At 40.7% G+C, this 20,845-nt stretch overlaps 1 protein-coding gene across 1 annotated transcript; it reads left to right on the top strand.

The window, feature by feature from the left end:
- The first annotated feature begins 15,405 nt into the window (after window positions 1-15,405).
- Window positions 15,406-19,052, top strand: PDE6H (phosphodiesterase 6H). Its single transcript, XM_045555260.1, has 3 exons — window positions 15,406-15,566; window positions 16,602-16,642; window positions 18,812-19,052. The coding sequence occupies exons 1-3, from the start codon at window positions 15,433-15,435 to the stop codon at window positions 18,886-18,888; spliced, it is 252 nt and encodes an 83-aa protein (XP_045411216.1). The 5' UTR covers window positions 15,406-15,432; the 3' UTR covers window positions 18,889-19,052.
- Window positions 19,053-20,845: the final 1,793 nt, after the last annotated feature.

Genomic DNA, 20,845 nt, shown 5'->3' with positions numbered 1-20,845 from the left:
TCAAAGAGATCCATGATCTCAAAAAGACTAATCATTACTAATTTAGATCCTTTACCGGGTGATTTAGCAATGGACTTTCAGTAAGTTAGAAAACATTGATCTCCTAAAATATCTTCTAACATAACACTCAGTGCAGGAGGCTACCTGAAATTGCCATTTCTTGTGTTTGTCTGCTGCAGGTCATCGTTCATGTGTATTTGTTAGCTAGGAAAACTGAGAGGAAGAGACTCCTTTAAGGAATTAAAAGGGCAGACACTCCGCTTCTAGCCTATGCTGACAAAGGTGTGTGAGACTCCCTTCCCTATAGCTCAGCTTCTGCAAATGTAGCTTCTGCAAATGTAGGAAAATGCCTGTTGTGTTCAGAGGCATGCTCTTACGCTAAGCACACTAGCATTGTAATGTCCAATCAAACCAGCATAACTTGGAAACCTGCCTAAGAATTTCCAGAAAAATGATCAAACTTTCAAGTATTCTCCAGCTTTTCCCTTCTGTTATAAGGATATAACGAAAAGGTAAATTCAGAGCAAATCTTCCATGGGGCGGTACCTTTGCTATGGAGCCCGAAAAAGTGACAAATAACTGCTGACTGTTGAGACTTCCCCTTTTTGCACAGACATATTTGTTGGAGGCTACATGTAGAGACTCTCAGAGAAGGCTCTCTGCCCTGAAAGCTGTCTGTCCTGAAGTGTGTTTAGGTAGCAGTCACAGGAGCGGGGATGGAGGGGAGAGTGGTTCAGGCAGACATCCTGGCTCTGCTTCCTACCGTCAGTGTGTCTGTGGGCCAGTGGTTTCATTTCTCCGAGCCTTAGTTTTCTCATCCGTGAAAGAGGCTTGACACTCGTCTTTAGTCTTGCTGCAATGGTTGAAACGATGTGTGACAAAGCATTACGCAGAGTTCCTACCTCTGAGTAAGTGCTCAGTAAAGGGTCCACGCTAAGAAATTCATCACTTCCACATTAAATTTTGATCCTGATCACTGTGCAGCAAATACTGGAATTACTGAAGAGAGTCATTGTCATCTGAGTGCTGATGATCAGCCTAATATCTCAACTATTACCTTCCCCTCTCTTGGAACTTACCACCACCAATCCGGGACAAATGTGATAGTTTTTTTCTGAACTCCTAGAATGTTCATGGTGTATTTATACAATACAATTTAGTATCATGATAACACTGATTTGTATTGTGAAGTGATTATTTTCTGAATTTTAGACTTATTTCTCCGCTCAAATATAAAGTTCTCAAAGAAAGGGTTGTTTGTTACATATCTTTTATTCCTTGGAGTGCCTAGCATAATACTTGACTGAATCATGGAAGAATTTGGGTAAAATCCTTCAGCAGAAATCTGTCTAAATTAGGCAGTTATGCCTGCCCTTTGCTCCCCACCCCCATCTCCCTCCTCTGGTGAGAGTGTCGCCTCAGGGTTGCCTTGGTGAGTGAGTACAGTCATGTGTCAGCAAGGGGCACTGAGACCAACTTTTCTGTTTCTTCTTTTCTCCATATAGATGACATATTGTGCTACATTATGCAGTATTTCCTAGCCTTGGCATAAAGGCTCATTTTAAAATTTAACAAACACTTAATAATTCCTGGCTATATGCCAGGATGTGTGTAAAGGTACAGAGATAAACAGGACCTTAAGTAGCTAATGATGTAATAGGGGAAGACAGAAATTAAACAACTTTAAACCTTTTTGAGAGCCTAGGAAAAGAAAATAAACATGGGGTATTTTGGGAGCACAAGTGAGATTGTTGAGGAGGACTTCTTGGAGGAAGTGACTGCAGTGCTCAGTCTCAAAGAAGAGCAGGTGTTGGGTAGTTGATGTGGGAAGGGTTGGGAATGGAAGAGAAGGTGTTTGAGGCAGAGTAGAAGCATGAGCAATAACATGGCATCCCTAAAATGGTGTGGTATGTGCAGGGAATTACAAGGAAGCAGCTCAAGGTTGCTGGAGTGTAAAATGCAAGTTGCATAAGGATGAGAAATGTGCCTGGAGCAGGGTCCAGATGACAATGGACCTCTTATGCCACTTTAATAAAGCCTTACACCTGTCGGTGATGAAGCACCATCAAGAGTAAAGGAAGGATGTGCTCAGTTTTATGTTTTACATAGTTCACTCTGATAAAGTGGTGTGGATAGAGCTGATGTGAGCAAAACTGGTTAGGCTTGAAGTAGAACACTCATAACAGAGAGAGAAAGAGGTGTTCAGATTTGAGAAATAGGTGAAATTGACACGACTTGGTGATTGGTGGGATGTGAAGGATGAGGGTGATGTTGGTGGTATCTGAGAATACAGAAGAAGGAACAGATGTATTGGGGGAATAATGATGTGAATTTGGATGTGTCAAGTACTGAGTTTGAAAAAATGGTGTCAATTCCAGAGGGTAATTTCTTGCAGACAGTGAGATATATGCCTGGATTTCAACCCTAACCTAAAGATCTGTATGTTATCAGGCTACAGATGGTAGCCTAAGCCAGGCTACCCAGAGCATACTGTGTGTGCCAGCAGGTCAGCATCACCCAGGAACTTGGTGGAAATGCCAAGTTTCAGGTCAGATCTACTATACCAGAATCTCTGGGGTTGGACCCACAAATCCATTTCTAAAAGTTCTGCAAGTAAATTACAAAATTTGAGAAACACTGGTTTAAACCATGGATCACCCAGAGAGGGTGTAGAAAGAGAAGGTGGCCAAGTGCTGGGAAACACTACTAGTCCCACATTCAGTGTAGGATTTGCTGACTACTTCTCACCTCCTCCTCTGTTAGCACCCAAGCACTACCATCATCGTGCCTCTGCTACTCTGTTCTTTTTTTTTTTTTTTTTTTTGTAGATAGAGTCTCATTTTGTTGCCTAGGCTAGAATACAGTGGTGTCAGCCTAGTTCACAGCAAACTCAAACTCCTGGGCTCAAGTGACTCTCCTGCCTCAGCCTCCCAAGTTTCTGGTACTACAGGCATGCGCCACCATGCCCCCCGGCTAATTTTTTTCTGTTTTGTAGAGATAGGGTCTCACTCTTGCTCAGACTGGTCTCAGACTCCTGAACTCAAGTGATCCTCCTGCCTCAGCCTCCCAGAGTGCTAGGATTACAGGCGTGAGCCACTGCGCCCAGCCCCTGCTGGACTTTCACAACAGCCTCCTATGTTTTCTATTTCCATACTAGCCTTTCTACCATGACTCTTCTGACAGCAGCCACAGTGAAAAGCACACTCATGATCACATTATCCTGTGGCTTTCAGTCTTTGAGGGACCTTTCATCCATTTAGAATAAAGCGGAAGTTGTTACAATACTGTGGCCCACAGTTTGGCTCACTGTGGTGGCCAGCCTCCAAGACAACACCTCCATCATATCTTATCAAGGCTGGTCTGTGTAACCAATCAAATATGGCAGAAATGATGGCATGTCACTTCAGAAGCTACATTATAGAAGATATTGTGCCTTTTCTCTTAGATCACTCATTCTGTGGAAAGCTAGGTGCCACATCACAAGGATACTCAAGCCCCCTGTGGGGTGGTCCCCGTGGTGAGGCTCTGAGCCTTTCTGCCAATAGCCGTATGAGTGAGCCATCTTGGAAGTGGGTCTTCCTGCTCCAGATAACCACAGCTGACAGCTTGACTGTAACCTCATGGAAAACCCTGAACAAGAACCACCTAGTATGCTGCTCCTGGATCGGCTCTCAGGAACTATGTGAGGCAACAAACATTTATTGTCATAAGGTGCTAAATTTGTGTAATGCAGCACTGGAAAACTAGAAAACTTTTGTAATGCAGCACTTGTGATACGGCCCCTTGCAATTCTCCAGGCTCATCTCCTAACGCTTAGCCATTGTTTAATCCGTTCCAGGACGCTGGCCCCCTTGCTAATCCTGTTGTGAGAAGCAAGTTCGCATATTAGGGGTTATTCTCTCTGCAGGAATGCTATTCCTCCAGATAGTCATACCTGCTTCATTTTCCTTCCTTCTTTATTCAGGTCTCTGCTCAAACATCAATCCCTCAGAGAGGTCTTCTCTAACATCAGACCTAAAATAGTGCCTCTATCCCATCATCCTACTTTGCTTTTATTTATAGCATGTAACACCTCTGGACATATTTTCTACGTATTTGTTTTCCTGTTTCTTATCCATGTCTCCACACAATGTGAGCTCTGCAAGGTCAGGGATCTTGTTATAGTCACTGCTGTATCCCAGAGACTAGACACTGCCTAAACACATAGTAGACTATCAATAAATACCTGTGCAGTGAAAGAAAAAGGCTATGAAACTGGGAAGCATCAATGTTTAGGGACGATGAAGTAAAAGATGCCCACAAAGGAAGCAGAGGGGGAACAGCTTGAGAAAACTGGGCAAGTACAAGGAGAATGGGAATAGTTGCATCTGCTGACTCGGGTCACCCGTATTTCAGTTTCAAACAAATATTTATTTGATTGCTACTGTGCTCGAGTTACTGCACCTCCTTCTTATGGATTTTAGAACAGCAAATTTAACTTTATATTTTGAAATAATTATAGGTTTACAACTTTAAGAAATTGTAAAAAAATGTTCACCCAGGATCCCCTCCAGTGTCAACATCTTGCTTAGCTATGTACAGTATCAGCACAGGAAACTGACACTGGCACAATTCACAGGGCTTGCTCAGATTTCTCCAGTTATATATGCACTCGTGTGTGTGTGTGTGTGTGTGTGTGTGTGTGTGTGTGTGTGTAGTTCTATGCAATTTTATTGTATGTGAAGCTTCTTGTAACTACCACCATGAGCAAAATGCAGAACTCTACCATTGCACAATGTTCGTTCTGCCCTTTTATAGCCACACTCACCTCCTCCCACACCCATCCCTAGCCCCTGATGACCACTAAACTGTTCTCCATCTCTACAGTATTTTAGTTTCAAGAATATTATATAAATGGAATTATACATACTTTTATAATTGGCTTTTTTTCATTTAGCATAATTCCCTTGAGAGTCATCCAAGTTGTGTGTTATCTATATTTTATGACTGAGCAGTATTTCATGGTACAAATGTACCACAGTTTGTGTAACTACTCACCCACTGTAGGAAATTTGGATACTTTCCATTTAGGGGCTAGTGTGAATAAAGCTACTGTAATATAAACATTTGTGTACAAGTTTCTGAGTAAGCCTAAGTTTTTATTTTCCCTGGACAAATATCAAAGAGTGTAATTGCTAGATTGCATGATAAATCCATGTTTGGTTTCAGAAAATCTTGCCAAACTGATTTCCACAGTGGCTGTACCATTTTACACTCTTTCCCACAATGCATGAGTGATCCAGTTTCTCCATATCTTTGCAATCATTTAGTGTTATCATTTTTTAAGCTATTTTCATAGATGTGTGATAATGTCTTGTGGTTTTAGTTTGCATTTCTCTAATGAATGATTATGATGGACATCTTTTTGTGTGCTTATGATCTATGTATCCTCCTCAGTGAAATGTGTATTCATGTTTTTTGTTCACTTTCTAATTGGATTAATTGCTCCTTTAATATTGAGTTCTTCATGTTTTCCAGATACAAGTCCCTTCTGGGGTATGTGATATCCAAATATTGTCTCCCAGTATGTAATTTGTCTTTTAATTTCCCCATCAGGGGTTTTCACAGTAATCATTTTAATTTTAGTTAGGTCAAATTTATTAATTTTTCCTGTTTTGGATTATATTTTCACTTGCAAATGTAAGACCTTTCCACTTAGTCCAAGGCCCGGAAGATTTTCTTCTGTATTTTTTTTTATTAAAATTTTATAGCTTTACATTTTATATTTTAGTCTGTGATCCATTTGAGTTAATTTTTTTACTGGGTCTGAGGTTTTGTTGCCTAAATGCATATGGTGTGAGGTTTAAGTTAGGATTCTTCCTCTTTCTTCTTTCTGGTCTATGTGTATAGAGGAAATGTTCCTGCTCCAGCACCATTTGGGCATATTTTTGTAGGTCTATGTCTGGGTTCTCTACTCTATATCTGTGTTCATTGATCTGCAGGTCTTCATAGATTCTCTTTACGGAATCTTATTCTCATGAGGGTTTCTAGTTTTCCTATTCCTAGTTTGCTGAGAGTTTTTTTTTTTTAATCATTAATGAGTTCTGGGTTTTGTCAAATACTTTTACTTCATCAATAGATATGATCATATGATTTTTCTTCTTTAGCCCATTGATATGGTAGATTATGTTGATTGATTTTTGAATATCCAATAAGCCTTGCAAAACTGGAACAAATCCCACTTGATCATAGTGTATTATTCTTTCTATGCATTGATGTATTTCATTTGATAACATTTTGTTAAGGAGTTTTGCATCTAAATTCATAAAAGATATAAGTCTCTATTTTTTCTTTTTTACTGTCTTTGGCTTTGGTATCAGGGTAAAATAGGCCTCATGAAATGAGTTGGGAGGTGTTCTCTCTTCTCTGTTTTCTGGAAGAGAATATTGCATTTCTAATTAATAAGTTTTTTTTTTAAGATTAATAATGTTGTTCTGGAGAATCAAGACATAAGATATTAAGGGAAAAAGGGGCCAGGTTTGTGCATTTCTCCTTCACATTTAGTGTGTTCCTCTCTGGAGTCCACTGTGCATTAGTCAGAGTGGGAAGTTCAGTCTAAGAGATTCCAAATGTGTAGGAAATGTGACTTTAATTTGCCTTCCCACTCACTGGTATTTTAAGAAGCACTAAAGAAAGATTAGAGATTAGCACTTGCGTAAGCAGCTTAAAGGACAGCTAAATTTTTAATTACTTTCTAATTACTTAGTACCTGCACTTTAAGTACTTTCCTATATATAATTAATAATACTTTCCCATCTGTCAGAAGGGATCAAGAACCAAAAATTATAGAGCTATGGAATACAGATTTTTTACAAAGCGTTTTATTATATTTAGTTTTAAAATTTGCATACAGTAGAGTTTACTCCTTGTGATGTACATGTGAGTTTTGACAAGTGCATAGGGTTATGTATCTACCATGATGATCAAGATGCCAAATAGTTTCATCATCACTCAAAAATCTCTTGTGTTTTTTCTTTGAAGTCAACTTCTCCCCTCAGCCACAACTCCTGGTAAACCAATGATCTGTTTTCCAACCCTGTAGTTTTGCCTTTCCAGAATATCATAAATGGAATCAGGCAGCATAGAGCTTTTTGACTTTAAATTTTTTCACTTAGTAAAATGTTTCTGTGATTTATTTATGCCATTGCATCTATCAGTAGTGAGGCTCCTTCTAGCTTTATTTCTTTCTGTGAAATCTTAACAGTATCCAACACACTTAAAGTTGTTTTGGAGGAATTCCCTGGTGATTGGTCACATTGCTTAGAGCCATATAGCCTCCGCTACAGGGTTGATAAGATCAGACAGAAACTGATTGCTAGACTAGACAATGACCAGTGACGTTACCTGGCAAAAGAGCTGTATCCAACAGAGGCAATGGCAGTGGCTGCTGCCTGGGACAGCCCACTGGGTCTCAGTAGCAGCAGGAGTGGTAGAGACAGAGTTAGAAAGAGCAGAACTTGAAACAGGGAGCAATGGCTACATCCCCTGAAGATACAAGGTGATGATCATATCCTTAGAACTTCATAGCATCTTGAACAATGTTTCATTCTCCATTGAGCCTTGCTGAGGGTGGTTGATTACCTTATCTTCCATGTTCCCCTTAATATATCATACTTTTTCTCTTTTTATTATTCTTTTCAGACATTCCAAAATTCCTTCTTTTATCGTTTATTCTCTGTTTCAAGAATTTTCTTTAGTCATTCTTTTAGGGTAGGTCTTCTGGTTACAGATTCTTTTAGTCTTCCTTTGAGGATATCTTTTTTTCTCCTTCATTCCTGAAGAATAATTTCACTTTATATAGAATTCAAGGTTGACAGTTCTTTTCTTTCAGGACTTGAAAAATGTGCTATATCCTTCTATTCCCTGAGGTTTCTGATGAGAAACCTACTGTCAGCTGAATTGTTTTTCTCCTATACATAGTGTTCTTTCTCCTTCACTGCTTCCCAATTTTTTTCTTTGTCTTTAATTTTCTGAAGTTTGGTTATCATGTATTTGGGCATAGATTTCCTTGAGGGTATTGCATTGGAGTTTGCTACCTTCCTGATGCTATATATTTATGTGTCTCACTAAATTTGGGAAATTTTCGGCCATTATTTCTTCAAGTACTTTTTTTAGCCCCACCTTTTTCTCCTTTCCTGGGATACTGCTGACACGAATGTTAGGTCTTTTAGTCTCATAGGTCTCTGAGGTTCTCTTGATTTTTTAAATCTATTTTCTCTCTTTTGTTCAGATGGAATAATTTCTATAGTTCTGTCTTCAGGCTCACTGATTCTTCTTTTCTCTCCATTTTGTTGTTGAACCCATCCATGGATATTTTTATGTTTGTTATTATATGTTTCAGTTCTAAAATCTTAATTTCATTCTTTTTTAGACATTTAATTATTGATGAATGGAGGCAAAAATTCAGATTTCCCACTTGGGCTTCTCTGACACCACTCCGGTAGGGAGGAGAAGGCCTCATTATCCCTGGCTGGAGATGAAAGCTCAGGATCCCAGTGTGGCTTTCTCTGCCACTACCCAGGTGGGGTAGGAGAGGGTCACCTCATTAGAGTTGGGCCAGGATGAAAGTCTTGGCTCCGTACTAAGCCTTTGCTGAGTTGGGCCAAGTTTATTTTTCCTGTGATGTTGGGATGGAATAGGGCGATTTTTGTTTAAATGTTCTCTGTTTTGCTAGGTTGCACATTTCCTCGTCATTTGTCTAGAGAGAGAAGGCTTTTGAGGAGGATTTTTTTTTCACTCCTCCTGGTGGTTTGGGGTTGCTACCTTTTCCTATATTCACTTCAGGATATATAAAACAAAGAAACAAAAAATCCAGGGAACTTATTGCCATATTGTTCCTTGGGTCCTAGGATCCCTTTTTGGTATGCCTTCTTCTCGCAAATTTTAGAACATTCTATGTTTGTTTCATGTATAGTATCCAGTATTTTTAGCTATCCTTCTCAGGATGCATGGGAAGAAGTGTGTCTATCCCATCTTGGTCAAGAACCAGAAGCAATGCAGATTTTTAAGTCTTTAAAGCAATTTAAGAATTTTCTAATTCTAAACCCCTGAGAGCCATATTAGAATAACTTCAGGGGAATTTTTTCAAACTATACACTTAGACTTTCCCCATGCTCCTAACCTCTCACTCTCCATTCTCCTGGGTCTCCCTTGGAGGGAGCAGGATTGTGGTACAACTTCCCCTTCCCCAACAATGAGAATAAATGGATTACAAATCCTGTTACTGAAGAATATAGATTATTTTTCTCAAGTGTGTTGAGATGAAAAAAAATTGAGAACCTTGGCACCCTACGTCACTCATTTTACAGATGAGGAAACTGAGACTCAGAGAGGTGACAGTCTTGTCACGTAGTGGAGAAGTGGCAAATCCAAGCCTGCCTGTGGATCTAGAATAGTACTTCTAAAACATTCATGTGCAAACAACGAACCTCGGACCTTGTTAAAATGCAGATTCTGATTCGGTTAGTCTGGAGCGGGGTCTGAGATCCTGCATGTTTAACAAGTGCACAGGTGGTGTTTCTGCTGCACTTTCCACTGCCCTGATGAACTGCAGTCTTTCACCATGAAAACGGCAAATGTGTGAGTGCTTGACAGATAAGCACCTAAACATTCACATGCCTGGTATGTAGGCGTAGAGGAAGATGCGGCTGGTAACGGAGATACGGAGCAGAGAGTGAAGGGACCCCTTGAGAGAACAAACACTTTGCTGGATTCGCAAAGTATATGCTGCCTTCGAAACTCGTCTAATTTTGATAAGGACCATGGGAAAGCATATAAACAACTCGAAAGCTGTTTAGTCGCTCGTGTAATCTGCTTGGGGCTTCAGGTTAAGGATCTTTCCCTGTATAAGAAGGATAAATTGACCTTTTTCTCTATAATCTTATGGAGTGCAGTCCTCTGATAAGGAACGATTTGGGGAAGGCATACTGCAATTCACTGAGAGGGCCTGAAAGTGACCAGACAACAGGCATCTTGGTCCATGTCTGCTTTGCTGTGGTGCATGATAGACAGACAGTTGACTATGCAAGGTGTTCCAGGACTGGGCCTTGTTCCTGGCTCCATTATTAACCTTATTTGCCGTCTTAAATAAGTCACTTAATTTCTCTATGACAAATTTGTCAAAAGAGTTTAATGATACTGGTATATGGACTAAGTTCTATTTAAAATAGTATAAAGTGATATGCAAATTAATGCTAGTGGTCCAATGCAACTGGAGACTTGAACCAAGTCTTCCAATCAAGTGTCTCAGTGAATTGGATTGTAACCTGGACCCCACACCCTGAAACCTTTGGGGATGTAAGTTTCAATTCTCAAATAAATGTCATCAGTTAACAACTCCTAGCTATCACTTGGGCCCTTTCTCCGTCAAATATCATTCTTGACTCTGAGGTTCCATCGCTCTGAGGAAGGACAGGCAATACTAGTTAGGGAGAGATGCCGTGTGTTTCCCAGTGTCCCTGCTCACACGATCAACGTGCCCACTGCAGCAGGAGGCTCTGTGGTTCATTCTCCTTTCCAGTTATCTAGAGCCCATAACAATCATGTCACTGTGTGTGTGTGTGTGTGTGTGTGTGTGTGTGTGTGTGTGTGAGACTGTATGCATGGGTGTATGTGTGTGTGTCAGGGAAAGGGAAGAAATGGGGATAGCAAGAACTAAAGGGATGGAGAAGGACAGCTGATACTGAATCACAAACTGAAATCTGCCCATAGATAGCAACACTGGGTGTGTTTGTGAATTTACTACCTGTTTATTGACTGGAGAGAGCCCAGGCCAGTGTTGTCAGAGTATCTATTATCAGAAGACTCCTAAGCCTGTCCCAGACTCACCCCATCTTCTTCCAACTTCTTAGTTCCTGGGTTGGTGTTCTAAGCTTATGACGGCGGGATTAGGTAGCATGAGGGTATTACAGAGAGTTAAGTCAGGGTGCAAAGATCCTCTCATCTATTGCAAAGAAGGCAACTGGACAGCTTACAGCAACAATATTCAGCTCCGTTTTCTCAACTTCTGGTGAGTTTGAGCAGGATATAATTAAAGGGTGTTGGAAGGTTGATCTGGCTCTAAAACCAAAAAATGGAAGAAGCAAGCAAGCTGGACCTATGGGCCTGGGCTAGGGCTGGGCGTGAAAATGGGAAAGAACATGAAGGAGACACACCCAAACCTTGAAATGCCATGTGACAAGCTAATAAGTGAAACTTGATTATTACAAGGTCACTGCAAACCTTGATGACTGAATTAGTTTAGAAGGAACCCCAAACTGACCCTCTCTGTGTGTGGCTCCACAGCAGTTTTCTGGGAAAGGAGGGATCTGGGGCACTGAACAACCACACGGCAAACAGTTCTTTGCTCTCAGGATGTGCTTGAAGCCTTGGCGCAGGCTCTAGGAGGCTGATGTGAGTGTGAGGGTGAGCAGAAAGCGGGTGGCAATGAGCATGAGAATGACCGCAGGGCAGTGTGGGCGGCTCAGCCTCCTCCCTTTGAGGTTAAAGTGTTTGTTTGTTCCATTCTGAAGCAAGGTACTTGCTGGATTTTTGTTTTTGTTTTTTTATGGCTTTGGTTTGGGTCTTGCTTGGCTCTCCAAGTTACTGATTCTCTCTGCCCCAGCAGCACCCTGGGTGACATTTGTGGGTCCAACCCTACGGTTAGAGGAAAGAATACTCCCCTCCTATCTCCCTCCACCCTCTTTCTTAGTCCATCAATAATAGCCTTGTCTGTCTGTATCTTTGCTGAGAAAAAGGGAACTGGAAGTCTAGAGTGATCAGCTAGAGAGACTGTTTCAAGAACCTTCTGAAGTTGCTCTTTCTTAGCTGGAATTTATGGCGGATCATCCTCTGGAGCTTTATACAGCTGAGCTTTGCTGCCTTGGGTCTAAGTTGACATTAACCCCAGTTCCCTGCAAAACTATGCCTTGAGATATTCCTTTGGTGCATCCGCTTCTTTCTGCAGAACAGTTTGTAATCTTCAAAAAGGGAAGGCTAACATTGCTTTAAAAATGGGAGAACATTCTGCCTCACAGAGGAAAGAATTATTTGACCCTTTTGGAGGGAAAAATATGAAACCTTCTCTTATAGCTAAGATCAAGTCTGATACTAGATTTAGGATTATTCAGCTTCAAGATGCCCTTTTCATTTCTAGGAAAGCATGGTCAGGGATGAGTTCAGGCTTTGGTGATATCTGTGGACAACAGGACTATGCCTCCATGGCAGGAAAGGGTTGTATTTCTGTTGTTCTTCCCAAAGGTTTTGCAGAGAGAACTGGAGGGTAAATCTATGACAGAAACTCTGTAGGGATTGGTTGACTGTTCTAGCTACCTACCATATGCAAACCCTAGGGACCATGAGGATCCAGGGATTAACCTGGTGACTGTTACGTAACTCTTTCTAAGGAGTATTCTTTTATATAATGTATCAAACCTAGAATTAGACATGAGCACTATCTAAGCCCAGAGGTCTAACTTCCAAATTATACAGACATGCAGAAGAAGCAGCTTGCAAGACAAAAGGGGAAGTGTAATCAGGAAGTCAAGTGTGATTTTTAAATTTTGGGGGGCTGCTGTTAGCTGTGCCAGAGGAATTCAAAGAAGGCTTCTTAAGACAGAATTTTAAAACTAGAAGTAAGTTAGTAGTTGGGGTATTTGAGGGAAGTAGAGGATTTCCTAGCAAGTGCTGATAACAGTTGCCTCTTTGGTGCATGATGAGGGCTCTAGAGGGAGGGGGTGGCCCAAGAGAAGGGGGTACAGAGGCCAGGTGAGCATGTGTCATAACCATAGATTTGTTCACATGGCTTCCTTGACTCCCAGAATGTCCATTGTATACTAACTTTTCTTTGAGCACTTCGTATCGGTCACTCTACTTATATCATCTCCTTTAATTTTCCCCATAACCCTAAAAGGAAGGTATTATTTGACTCATTTTATAGGTGGAATGAGGCCCACAGAGGGTTATGCAATTTTTCCAAGGTCACATAGCCAGTTTTGTGGAGCAGGAATTTGAAACTACCTCTATTTGATTCTAAAGAGCATGCTCTACGCTGGGTAACCCCCAAAGGGTAATATGACCGAGTAGGATCACCTTAGGCCCTTATCTTGTAGAACTCTGGATCCAGCATGATAGGATCCTAGTTAGGGTTGCCAGATAAAATAGAGGATGCCCAGTTAAATTTGAATTCCAGAAAAACAACAAATGATTTTTTAGTAAAAGTAGACAGACTTTGTTCAGTAAAACAAATGATTATTTTTTAGTATATGTACATATCAGGAAATACGTGGGATATACTTTTACTAAAAAATCATTTATTGTTTTTCTGGAATTCAAATTTAACTGGGTGCCTTGCTTTGTTTTTTTTTTTTTGCTAACTCTGGTAATCCCAATCTGAGTAGGCTTTCCAAATGAGAGAAAAGAAAGTTCATGGTATTTTACTACTTGGAAAAAACTGGAGAGTCAAAAATACTTGCTCCAAGAGAAGCCTGCTCTGTGGCTTTGGCAGAGCCAGCATGTGTCGGTCACAGGTGGTCCATGCTGAACAGAATGCACCTTCTGGCTGCCCACCACCGATTCCCGCAGTCCCAACCACACTGGGGAGAAGCACAAACCTTGCCTGTTGACCAGGACTAGAGAGGGCCCACAGCACAAGAATTGAATTCAGTGAGCAGAAAAGCCAGCAGGGAGTTTCCTAAAGCCACTGAGGACTTTGTGAGGTAAAGACCAGCTAGTGGCTTCTCTGTGGTCTGATGGAGAAGTCATGGGGTCAGGATCTCATGACTCAAGATTCAGGGTATTCATTCAATGTCTTCCTTAAGTTAGTCACTCATTCAACAAATATAATATATATGGCACAGCTACTATGTGCCGGGCACTGTCGTAGTTTCTAAGACTACAGAAATAAACAGAAACTGAAAAAGTAGCCTCATAAAGTATATTCCAGCAGGGGATAAAGGCAAGGTTCACAGCATGGGCAGGGGATCTAGGGTCCTGGCTTGGCTCACTGTCCCTGGTACCAGCTCACAAAGTAGCCAATGCATTTCTATCAACCAAATTGAGGACTGGAAGGAGAGAACGAAGATAGTAATTGGGGAAAAGAAAAGAAGGAAAAAATATCTTGGAGGAAAGGATAATGACTTAAACCTTATTTTCAAAGAAATAAAAATTATAAACTCTAAGTTATACAATATAAGACTTGAGAGATGAGCAGTGTGGCAGGAACAGAGAGCAATGGTTAGCATGTGCCAAAGGCTGTCAGGGGGGATTGCAGCTAAGAACCTTAGCAAAAATCTAAGCTAATGGGTGGAATGAGGAATCCTGTGCAACCAAAGCTCCCAGGCACCAGATTATAGAAGGGGTTGGTGCAGGGTAAGAGGTTAAAGCTATTTGAAAGTTCTTTGGAGCTTCTCAGATTCTTCCTTCTGAACATTTTGTCAATTGTTGTACAAGAAAAGGAGAAAGGAAAGCAATGTCATCCTAAAGCTTAGCACATTTATCTTTTAAATTTATCTGGTCAATAATATTCTTTGATTTGTGTTTGAAGAGTGGCAACATACATTTCTGTAGCCAAAATAAAGTCTGGCTGCGGTCTGATGGAGAAGACCATACTGGATAGGCCCATGATTTAGATAAAAGAAAATGTTGGAGATTTGTGAGAAACGTGTGGCTGAAGAACATTATGTCTGGATGTGGAGTCAAAGCACAAACTTATTACTTAATCTCTCTGCATTAACTTCTGTGTGTGTGTGTGTTTGTGTGTGTGTGTGTGTTAGGATGTGTTGAATATATTCAGGGGTGTTGGTGTCCCTAGTTCAGTGCTCCTCCTGTCCAGACAACCACACTGTCACCCTCCAGAACTAAGAGAAAAATCTCTGCATCATGTGAAGAAGATTAAACAAAATAATGACTGTACATGAACAGTGCCTATTTTAAAATGCTCAGCAAACATTTAGAGTCAGGTTATTTTGTAGCTGGATGGAAGACTATACAAAGCTTACAGAATCTATAAGTCATCTAAAGGACTGTAAATATCATTGAGTTCATTTTTCTGCCCTTATGAATGGTAGCACTGATGATCACAAAGGGGAAGTTCACCATTATGATAATGCTAGGGGTGGATTTATTGGAACAACAGATCTACCTAGATTTCACAGTTTGCACCCCACTACTTTGAATGCCTCTATCGATTTATACCATATTTTCTTAAAGATCCCTATCCCTTCAGAAGATGATAACTTCTCTGCTTCTGTGTCGACACAAAATACTGAGCTTCTTTATCAAAGTACTTTTCTTCCCCAGTCTACAGTAAAGATCTAATAATCACCAATGGTCCCTGTGCCTTGAAGGGTCTTCTTTTTCTCTCTCATTGTCTAAGGAGCCTGAAAGGGAAACATCTGCTACCCAAGGACTGTCAAGATGAGTGACAGCGCTGCTTTGGTTCCTCCAGCTTCAAGCCAGGGTCCTACCACCCCACGCAAAGGCCCCCCCAAGTTCAAGCAGAGGCAGACTCGCCAATTCAAGAGTAAACCTCCCAAGAAAGGTGTGAAAGGGTAAGATCAAAATGAAAAAGAAAACTTTCTATTATTTTTTTCCCACAAGGCTGCTTTTGTTTTGAGAAATTAACGCTCGCAATATTAAATAGACTTACAAAAATTTCAACCCCGTCCTCTATTTTCCTTTCTAACTTAATCTTTGCTGAATTGTGTCTTTAGTACTGGAATCTTTTCCCTCTCAACTCCCAGACCTATGCTCAAATTTAACATGGCAAATTGAGGCTTTTACAATAACCTTTGACTTGGCCTTCCAGACTTTTCTTGACCACTCCTCTTCATTGGCATTCATTAGACTTTAATCTGGGATACCAAACTACTGGCCATTTCTATAAAACAGTTTATTTTTGTGGCTTCAAATTTTATTTCCTTAGTTCTTCATTTTTTTCTTCCTCTTCTTGGCAAAATCCTATTCATTTTTCAATACACAACTTAATTTCTTTCTGAATCCACTACTGATTGTCTTTAGCAAGCTTTATCATAACCTTCATGTTTGCATTTTACATATTTAGGTGCCATAACTTACTTTATATTATGTCTATTTATTTACATCTGTTCCCTGAGACTAAGACCACCCAGAGAGAATTTGTCTGTTTTTTTTTCCTTAACTCTCAGTGCCTAACACAATGCCTGGTATGTAGTAGATACTTAGTTAATGGTTTTGAATAAATAAACAAATGGATGAATTAATCATATTAATCATTTTAATGCCTTTCATATTGGTTTCTCATTTCAATTTTTATTTTAAAAAGTGAAGCTTGAATAAATTGTCCCACTGATAATTCTAATTCTGGCTTTCAATTGTCTTAGGCTAAGTTCCCACGGGGGAGAAATATCTCTCCACTGGGATACACTAAAACCTACCTGAGTGACTTTTTATTTGCTCCAGCTCAATGTAAACAAATGCAGTTTCTCAAATACAAAGACTTCAACTTTTTATTTTTTCCCCTTTAAGTCAAGAAACTCTTTATGAGAGTAACTCCAGGATCCTTTTGCTCTGGTCTCAGCTGATTTCTCTTTTATTTTTTTCCATAGGTTTGGAGATGACATTCCAGGCATGGAGGGGCTAGGAACAGGTGAGCTACCCACAGATTCAAGTGAAACTTCGCACTTGGAGTTCCACCTTTTTATACACTTCAGGCCTCAAGGGGCCCTTGAAAGTTATAAGAAATACCTAAGGCAGTAGATCCTCTGAAGCCATAAGAATGTGCAGATTTAATTGTGTTGCCAAGATGCAAAAACCCTAAAAGATATCAGAGTAGGCCCAAAGTTTAATGAATCCTCTTGTTTTGTTAAACAATCTTTAAGGGCACGTAATAATGAGTTATAGACTTTATGGTAGAAAAATTCCCAGAGTTTGTCTAGCCCAACTTTACTTTTTTAGGAGAGCAGTCTGAAACATAGAGTCATTGACAATCTGAGGCCACGGAGTGAGCTATTGCAAATAATGCTGGGATCTGGAGATCTCTCCACTCTGCCAGGAAAACCACTCCCTTACCAGCTTCCTCTATTTACACATTCTCCTGCACCCAGAACAGGGTCCTACACATGGAATGCTTGCAACATAATTTTTTTAATTGGCTACAATATTTTTATTTATCAGATAGTGAATGCAATTACTAGATATTGTTTTTTTAAAAAAATAATAGACTTTATTTCTTAGGGAAGTTTAAGATTTACAGGAAAATTAAGCAGAAAGTACAGAGTTCCCACAAATCCTCCCTACCACCTCCCTCCCCTTGTACATAGTTTCTTTTACTTATGAACATCTTGCATTAGTGTGGTTCATATGTTACATTTGATGAACCAGTATTGATACATTATTATTCTTTTGATGAAAATCCGTAGCTTACATTAGGGTTAATTCTTTGTGTTGTGTATATAGTTCTAAGGGTTTTGATAAACGCGTGCCATATATCTACTGTTATAGTACCATACAGAATGGTTTCACTGCCCTAAAAAATGCCCTGTGCTCCACATGGCTATCCTTCCCTCCCCCCAAACCCCTGACAGCCACTAATCTTTTTACTGTCTCTATAGTTTTACCTCTTCTTGAATGCCATATAGTTAGAATCATACAGTATAAAGCTTTTTCCAGACTGGCTTCTTTTACTTAACCATATTTATTTAAGGTTTCTCCATGTCTTTACGTGGCTTGATAGCTCATTTTTTTTTTATCGTTGAATAATATTCCACTGTAGGGATGTACCACACTTTGTCTATCCTATCGAAGGAGATCCTGGTTGGTTGCTTCCAGGTTTTGTCAATAATGAGTAGAGCTGTTATAAATATTTGTGGGCAGGCTTTTGTGTGGACATAAGTTTTCAACTCATTCAACACACTTGTGATAAATGGTGGCACGCATAGCAATCAGTGTCCTTACCAGCCAGTCCTCAATGTATCTGCTTTTTGCAGTCAAATGCCACTCCTGGGATCTCAGGTAAATTTTCTAGCCATCTTACAAAGATCATTTGCCATTCTGCTAGATCAGCTACTTCTGTATTTTGGCTAGGTGCATACAAGACTAGCAAATTTGCCTTAGGCTCTGGAAGATATACCTGACTCTGCCAGCATATTTGGAATAATGTCAAGAGGTTTAAACTGAGGTCTTTGACCTGGTTCTAGTCCGATCGCTACAACCGTGTGATTAGTTTGCTAGTTGTTTCATCTCTCTGGGTGTTATCCAGCTTCTCTGCTATTCTAGGGTAATAACATCTTATTGTTTGAAATAAAGAGGCTGGATTAGATGATGCCTTCAGATAGCTTCCCCATAAGCAATTGGATAAAGGCATTTCAAAATGTAAAGGAACTGAAGCGCAAGCACAGAATCCCAAGGAATCCATCTGGCTTGGCAGGAAGGAAGACTGTAGATGCCCCTAACTTAGGGATTCAAAGCACTGCTATTTCTCATTTTAACCCTTGGCCTTACTAGAATTCCACCTCTGTTCCCTCCTTAGTGATTGTGCTTTGGGGAAACTCAGTGTGATCAGTGAGCTGTATCCCACAGGGAGCCCCCAGTCAAAAGCTGAGTGTTGCTTCCCCAAAGAGGATGAAGAATGAAACCAACCGCAACAATTAAGCAATCGTCCGATTCTTGCTGGGCCACAGGGCCATTCCAGATAACTGCCCAGTCTGGACAATGAGTAGCAGAGAGGAGTGAGAAGTCTGCCTGACTGGTGTGTTTGTGAGCACAAGAGCCTATCCTTAGGGTGAGGTTGGCTTACGTGTTCTTCTGTGTCTTGCAGATATCACGGTGATTTGTCCCTGGGAGGCATTCAGCCACCTGGAATTGCACGAGCTCGCTCAGTTTGGGATTATCTGAGGCAGCAGAAGTTCTGCCACTCTCAATAGCATCTGCCGTAACTTTGATTACTTTTGCCCTGTTGATCTGCCAGAGTTTTGAAATTCAGCTGTTTGGAAGTGGTTTCTTTTTCTTCTTTTTTTTTTTTTTTATTTCAGCTCATCATGGGGGTACAAAAGCTCAGGTTATATACATTGTCCATGTCCCGCCCATCCTCCTGAGTCAGAGCCTCAAGTGTGTCCATTCTCCAGACAGTGCGCCTGGCACTCACCATGTAGTCATACCTCCATCCCCTCCCCCCACCCCCCACCTCCCCAAGTCAGCACCTTCAAGCATGACCATTCCCCAGACGTGAGCAACGCACTCATCATGTAGGCATACACCCATCCACACCCCCCCCTGCCCCCCGTCTCAGTCTGATATCCAATTGGTATCCTTCCCCGATGGAAGTGGTTTCTTTGGCATACAAGGTCATTTTCCATCAGTTACTACTGAGAGTTCTTTTAGTGTCAATCTCTCTTACAGTGTAGCTCAGCTCAGATAGCGGATGAGAATGTTTCGTCAGAGCATTTCAAACTTTACCACTTTTTCCTATTAGCTGGTTAGAAGTTCAGCAATATTTCTCTACATTTCGTTTATGTGTAAGTCCTTCAAATCTGTTTTTGCTAGGCATTCATTATGATTAGAAGACTTTTAAGACAACATTCACTCCCCTTCCCTTTTATTTGATAAAGGAGATATTTACCTTGAATCTTATGGTGAGGCTGTGTTAAATGCTGTATGCAGAAACCTGATACCCTGTTCTGAGAACCAACGAAACAAAGCAGGCACCGCCATACGGAAATAAGCACAGTGCGTGCATAAGGCCGCAGGATTGAGATTCAATCCCAACTGTTTGTAAATTTGTAACTTGTGCAGTTTCTGAGTCTACATTTTATTAAACTTCATTTCAGTTTGTCCCAGAGGTCCCATGCGGCTCTAAATTGTACCGTTCTAAGTTGGTGGAAAACTGGAGATTTCAACTCAGAATTCTGACAACGTGGCTGTTAGGGTGGAAAGCCCAGTAGGTGCTCATGGCACAGGCAAAGTTTCTCATGCAGAGATTAGAATATATAAAAGTAAAAAAAAGTTTATTTTATCTGTTTAGAAGAAGAGAGAGAGAATGAGAGAATGGGAAAGAGGAAAGAGAGGGAGAGCAGGGAGCCAGCGTGGCATCCCAAAGAAAGAGAAGGGGGTGGCAGCCCTGAGGCCAAGCGGCTTGCTGATGTTAAGGGGGACAAAGAGAAAAAAAAATAGTGATGGCTGTCAGTCGATAACAAAAGCAGCAGCAGGATGTCAAGTCCAAGAGCTGGTTTCCCCACCTTTCCTTGGAGACAGGATTATCGCAGGAGGTGTGACTCTGCCCTCAAGCCTTGGTCGAGGCTGTAGCTTGTTCTCCTGCTGTTTACTCTGGAACTCTGTAAAAGCAGATTCTCAAAAAACAATTTTAAAGGAAAAGATTTACATTTCTTTTCCATCCGTTCAAGCTGTTTTCAGAAGTTGCGCAAAACAGAACACCCGCCAGGTGCCTGTTAGCAGGAGAACTCACAGGATCGATCTTTAACTGTTACTAGGAAATTGCGGGAGTAGGTATTTTTCTGTTATTTTTGCAAGGCCGCCCCGTGCAGTGGCCTTTTCCACACTCTGGTTTAGGAAGGTTTCCCTTCACAGCACCCGCTTGATGAAGTTATTCTGTCTAATGGCTCGGATGGGAGTCACAGGTTATTTCTACATACATTGACTGGCTGTGTGTACATCTATAGTAAATCACCTTTAAACTGTCCATTGAAAAGATTTCTATGCTGTAAGGTTTAGATTCAGATACAAAGGATAGGTAGTTGAACCCTCTCAATAAAATGATGGTTTGCCTCACCCCTGAAGTTGTGTCAAATGTAATGTGCTCACAGCTGTCTTTTCCCAATACTTTCGAGGCACTTGC

This window comes from Lemur catta, chromosome 6 (assembly GCF_020740605.2).
Source record: "Lemur catta isolate mLemCat1 chromosome 6, mLemCat1.pri, whole genome shotgun sequence".
Lineage (NCBI taxonomy): Eukaryota > Metazoa > Chordata > Mammalia > Primates > Lemuridae > Lemur > Lemur catta.
Note: the sequence above shows the minus strand (reverse complement) of the source record. Positions and strands in the feature narration are given on the sequence as shown.

Excerpts from the sequence above, each read along its gene's own strand:
- PDE6H (XM_045555260.1), top strand. The coding sequence starts at position 15,433 with ATGAGTGACAGCGCTGCTTTGGTTCCTCCAGCTTCAAGCCAGGGTCCT. Across the intron at positions 15,567-16,601 it reads CCCAAGAAAGGTGTGAAAGG|GTTTGGAGATGACATTCCAG; the intron begins GTAAGATCAAAA and ends TTTTTTCCATAG. Across the intron at positions 16,643-18,811 it reads CATGGAGGGGCTAGGAACAG|ATATCACGGTGATTTGTCCC; the intron begins GTGAGCTACCCA and ends TGTGTCTTGCAG.